At 43.7% G+C, this 5,940-nt stretch overlaps 1 protein-coding gene across 1 annotated transcript in view; it reads left to right on the top strand.

Annotated features, from left to right (window-relative positions):
* The first annotated feature begins 5,644 nt into the window (after positions 1-5,644).
* The window catches only part of SALL4 (spalt-like transcription factor 4), a 15,054-nt gene continuing 14,758 nt past the window's right edge, over positions 5,645-5,940 (top strand). The window contains exon 1 of the mRNA XM_009893358.1: positions 5,645-5,825. Within this exon, the coding sequence (XP_009891660.1) occupies positions 5,756-5,825 (70 nt within the window). The 5' untranslated portion in view covers positions 5,645-5,755. The remainder of the gene's footprint in view (positions 5,826-5,940) is intronic.

Genomic DNA, 5,940 nt, shown 5'->3' with positions numbered 1-5,940 from the left:
ACAAGTTACATTTGCCTCTGATCTTACGCTCATTCAGAAGCAAGTGTTTGAAAATGAACAAATATTGCAGAGTAGGGGGAATGTTATTCACTTAACACGCAGTTAATCCATTCCTTAAAATACTTGGTTTGTATTCTTGGGCGAAGCTGGATCTCACGTTCTCCAGATTGCATCTGCCATCTAATACAAGATATTACACGAGGACACTTTTCATGCTGTGAGAAATAGAGCTGATAATGTTTACTCTTCTGTAGATGAAGCACTTGGCCATTTTAACAAACATCCAGAGATTTGTTTGTTTACCTGCCTAGCCCACATGCCTCTCATTCCTCCTGGCCGGGGAGCCAGTTGGTGATTCTTTCAAAAAGTTACAATTCCTACGTTATCCCTTCCCTTGCCTGGGAGAGCTAAGGTTTGAAATAAGTCACTTCCTACATCTTTGGTCGGACGCATCTTTGGTAAAATGTGTTTTAGATGTAACAGCCGAGAATCCATGGGCATCAGCACTGTTAGTTGCATTAGGAATACCATTATGAAGGTGGTATTTCTGTAGCGTTTATAAAATGTTAGAATTGGCAGTGTTGTCAGCCTGAGTAGAAGAGACTGTTTACAAGAGGGAGGTTAACTACTATTTTTTTCTTGTTACATACCCACGTTGTTTCTTTCTCCTTCACCTTCCCATACAGCAATGGAGGTGTGAAGACCCTGCCTCCCCTCTTCAGTCTCATCATCAATGTCTAAATATTGCTCCTAAAACATAATAATGCAAAATAATGTAATCTCGTCACAGTAATCCCAGCTAACAGAGCTGGAGTGAGCGGTGGGCGTGGGGCAGTCAGACGACTATGAGAGTCACAACCCGGAAAGGAGGAGGGCTTGCTCCTATCCGAAAGTTTCAAAACCATATAAATGGCTGCTCACACTTAGCAAGTAGCTATTAATTAATAACAGTTCTGTGGTGCTGTTACACAGGCACTGTGCTTGTTTAGTGATGGGAGGAAAATATGAAGCTCCATTAATATCTTTGTTGAAGTGCTTCATTACCGTTTTACTTAATATTTTGGCTCTTAAATATTTAGGACGGACTGTCCAAGGGAATCAGTGCCTGGATACCTTTAGGATGTTCAAAAGAATTGGCATCAAAGATTTTAGCACAGTGATAAAGAAACTGAAAGCAAATTCCAGAGAATTTCTGAATTTAATTTAAAGCTTATTCACAAACAGGTGAGGTGTACCCCTTAATTATATTGGCCTACAAATGCATATAAAGTAGGGCCACTGCTCTAGTGAGGGTAGTTGCATTTGTATTAACAACTCCCACATGGAAGGTACTTAAGCTATATTGTGGTTGTATTAACTGCAGCTGTACTAAAAGCATCCCTGTGTCAAGAAGCAAGTTGTTCCCTGAGAAAGTGGGTGAAGGAAGCTTCTTTCTAAAGGTTTGTGCTCCATCGTTCTCTCACCCCTCGGTGTTTTCCCTGCTCAGTCCTATATCCACAACCCCTGTGGGTGGCTGGTGCCGCGTGTATGTGTGCAGATCTGGAGCGACAATTTGGCTGACGGACCAGCCATGCGTATGTGCTATCTGGCTTGCTGGCTGCCACCTGGGTAGGGTTTGAACCATAGTTCTTTCTTTCAATGAAGACATTAATTCGGATCTTTCTTCCCTATCCAGATGCTGATTGTCACAGTTTGCACAAACTCATGTCTGTGAAATGCCTCCCTACTATCAGGTTTGACTGAAGTGATCAGCAGGTTCAAGAAAGGAAGATGGATGGATGGGCCAAGATAAAATGCAACCCTTATTTTCTTATAAAGTAGGAAAAAATAAATCCCATAATTACCATAGTTATAATGGTATAAAAACTGTTTAGAAAGAGCGTCTCCTGACTTTGGGTTCAGTTAGAGTCTAAGTCTGGAGGAGTCATAGGTACTTACCAACATGCTAACATATTTATTAACTACTTCTGAATTTGAATGTCTGGGTCTCTGCATTCAATCTTGATTAACTAGCCCAACAATGAACGTTAATCACCCTGATTTAAATTGCCTACAGAGCTATGGTCGACTTCATATCAGCAAACGTGAGGCTTCCTAAACATGTTCCAACAGGGTAACATTCAAGTCGCCTTCCATGTACTGGAGATAAGCCCGGAGAGCCTACACTGGGGGTTTTATCTTGTGATGAGCTGCAGTAAGGTACAGGGGGAAGAATACAGGAGGGAAGTCAGCTGCTGGTGTGCCTCAAAGTATATTAAGACTGGTTTGGGTTTTTTTTTTCCCCTCGTCAAACTATAAAGATGCAACTTAGTAAAAGGCATCTTTATTTACATTTAAATTCTGAATTTAGAAAAAAGTATGAACCAAATTTTTCAATAAACTGAGCTGATCATGGTAGGACAGCACAGGATTTAAGACAATGTTCTTTACCTTGGTGGGAGTTAGTAAGTGTGTATTTGGAGACATATATATACAAATGTGTGTGTATATATGTATATGTATTTTATATATATATCCCCACAAACATACCTATCAGATTTTCCATAGTCCTAACCATTTTGCAGTGACATTCCTGAAGACAGGAATTTCCCGGGCTGGGCAGAGCTGTGGTTCCTGCCGCTGGCAACAGTTTCTTGTGGCAATGAGTTCCACGTGCTCGTAACGCACGGCGTGGAAAAAGCCTCCTTTTATCAGCTCCCAGGGTGGGGCTGGGCGGCTGTTGGAAGTATGCCTATCAAGAATGATGCCTCAGCTCTGTTGGTGGTAGAAGATTGTTCCTCTGGACTTTCCTTAAAAAAATAAATAAATGTCAAGCCAGAAAAGGAAGCCTGCTATTTTTCAAATCCAGAAGCTGTAATCATGCTAATCCATATGAACGTGCTAAAGCCAAGCAACATGCTTTTTGCATATGATGTAATCATTCAGCGTAGCCTATTTATAATCGCCACTGGCTGGGAAACACCTTCCCTGAAAAATTTAATCAGGAGAGTTTTTCCTTGGTCACATTCCTCCTCTTCCTCCCTATTATTTTTCAGTCAGTTGTGCTCTTTCTCCTGCTTTTGCTGTCTTCCCAGCCTTAAACACAGCAACATCCCTTGCTTTTTTATTTTTCATTTTAAACTAACACTTTCCACATCTTCTATTCTTTCAGTGTGTTACAGCCATACCGACTGAAATCCCAGTCCTCTGAAATCAATACTAAAACTTCCATTGATTTCATATAATATATTCTTTTAAATTCAGTACAAATGCTCCACATGAGTCGCCTATTTCAAATATGGATCTACTGTACAGGGCTGTCTGTCTCTCAGCTTGGTACATAAAACAGCGCGTTTAATAAATTCGCTGGTGTGGGTTTGTAGCATTATGTGTAATAAATGAAAATCTGTTGGTTATACTGAGCATATCAAGTGTAAAAGGAGAAAATTCATCAATGTGAATATCTATCTGTGGATCAATTGGTATCAATCTTGTTTAACAGTCTATTTCCTCAGGACACACTTTGGAAACAAAGAGCATTTCAAACTGCTGGTTAAACAAACAAATATATAGAAGCTCCTTGGGCAACACGGGGGTGGAGTAATCGCCAGATAAAAATGTTCAGAGAGATTTTAAATACCCGTTAATCTCTTCTATTTTATATTAGTAAATACAGAGTTTCTCTTGATGTAACATGTCCATTAAAGTGCATCACGAGTAGGGGGTTGTAAAACCATTATTTGCTTACAGAGGAAAGGGCAAGGAAAGTGGTCTGAAAAACAAAATTTGTCCCCTGACCTCCATGTTCCGTAATTGTCCAAAGGAGGAGCGTGATACCTTCTGCTCAGCAAGATTTTTTCTAAGGTTTGTATTATCCTTAGCTAAATAAAACCCCTTATGAGACACTATAAAAACAAAACAAAACCCCAAGAGGATATATAACTAATTAGATCATGATGCGCTGTTTACCTTGCTCTCCAATGTTAAGATTTTTCGTGGCTGTCCCATGCAAACTACAGCTACCCCTCTCCCCCCCCAGGCATCACCAAAAAAAAGATAATCCTGAGCCACGGACACTTGGTGTGACTGTATGCACAGGCACAAACTTTAGAATGTAATAAATGTTGTACAAACCCCAGGGTTTGGGGTTTTTAGGGGTTGTTTTTTTGTTTGTTTTTTTTTTTTTATGAAGTAAAAATGCCGCTAAAGTAACTGGTAAAATGAGGCTGTGGTGTTGTGCAATGTCCTGTGGCAACTGTGTGGGCTCCTTAGGTACCATTGCTTCCTCCCTCCACCTTCCTGCTGTCTAGTAAGACTTGGGTTTTCCACTCTACGTCACCCTCCTGAACGCCACATAATCTCGGATGGATGTTTATCCTCAAAACAGCTTTGCAGCTGGGGAAATGTCACCCTCAGTTCGCAAGTGGGAAACTGAGGCACGGACCCTGGTAAATTGTTTGCTGGTGAATGCAATGGCAAGTGCACGTTGAGTCTGACTTCGACTGAACCTCACTCCTCCAAATCCACAAAGTCATCTTCTCACCAAATCAATCTCTCTCCTATAGTCTTCTAGCAATCCGTTTCATTTTTCTAGAAGAAAAAGAAATCATGGCCCCACAAAGATTTTGCAAAACATATCTCCATATATTCAAGGATCCTCACATTTTTGCTTATGCGAGGTCGGGATGGCTTCAGTGGGGATCAGAGGGGTAGAGGTGACTCTGCCCCATAACACTCGGGGGCTTTACAGCAAAGCAAATCCGAGGCTCAGCTGAGCTGGGTCCTGCAATCGCCTCCAGCCGCATGGACTCTACCCCCAGTGTGCCACCAAACGCCAGGGGCCACCCAGCTGGGGCTTGTGGGGGACGGTGTAAACATGGAGCATTTTCACATGGAACCCAGCAGTAGAAGAGGGGAGTAAAAATGAAAATTATTCCACTATGGGCTTACACAGTCAACTTAGTAGAGGCAAACGCTTTCAAAGGGTTGTGGTTTCACTTGCTTCACGTTTTTCACGTGAACCTTTTACATGTCTAACGTTTTTATTTGCTGTTAAAAATACTATTGGCTTCATCTTGTCAGCTTCCCAGAAAGTGAGACCTAAAAGAAGTCTTTAAACAAATGAACCAACGCCAAGCATAATTACGCGCCGTCTGGATCCGCTTTTAAAGCCCCTTAACTCGCCCACACCTCCAGGAGACCCCCGAGCTCGGCCATTCAGACAACCAGTGCTCTTTCCTTTTCCACCTTATCTAACGACAAAGGGAAGAATTAGCATTGTCCCGGGCTCCTGCTTGCTTTGGGGGGGAGGGGAAGGAAAAAGTCTTTTAAAGCACAATATAAAAAGCGCAGGTGAGATAACAAAGGTATTGTCCCTCGCCAGCCTGGCAAGTCGGGCTGCCGGCTTGTTTGTTTACTCTCCAAACTGGCTCCTGCCCTCCCCCGCTGCCCCGGGAGGGCTGCCCGGGGGCGGCCCCGGCCCCCGGCGGGGCGCTCGCCTTTGTCGCCCGCACGGGCGGGCCGGGGCGGGCAGGGACTACATCGCCCAGCGTGCCCCGCTGCGCCCTGATCAATGGACCTTATTTGAATAATCTGTGAGCCCTTGGACTCAGGCCAATCAGCTGTCAGGGACCCATGATAAATCGCAATGCATTATTGATAATCATAATTACTCTGACATGCGCATTCCGCCCAATGGGGGTAATTTCCCAACTCTAGGAATTTGTTGTGAAGAGGAAAATAATTGCTACTATTTTGCTCCCGATGCTGGTGCACCATGTCGCGACGGAAGCAGGCGAAGCCCCAGCACATCAACTCCGAGGAGCAGCCCCCAGATGCTGCAAGTGGTAAGGCGCGGAGCCGCCGCGGCTCCCAACTTTCCTGATGCGCGGAGGCGGCGGCGAGGGGCGCTTGCCGGGGGGCTTTTTCCACACTCGTGTTTCAGCCCCCGCTCCTTCTCCC

The sequence above is a fragment of the Charadrius vociferus genome, unplaced genomic scaffold, assembly GCF_000708025.1.
Source record: "Charadrius vociferus isolate BGI_N301 unplaced genomic scaffold, ASM70802v2 scaffold259, whole genome shotgun sequence".
NCBI classification, from domain to species: Eukaryota; Metazoa; Chordata; class Aves; order Charadriiformes; family Charadriidae; genus Charadrius; species Charadrius vociferus.
This window is presented reverse-complemented; position numbering and strand designations above follow the sequence as displayed.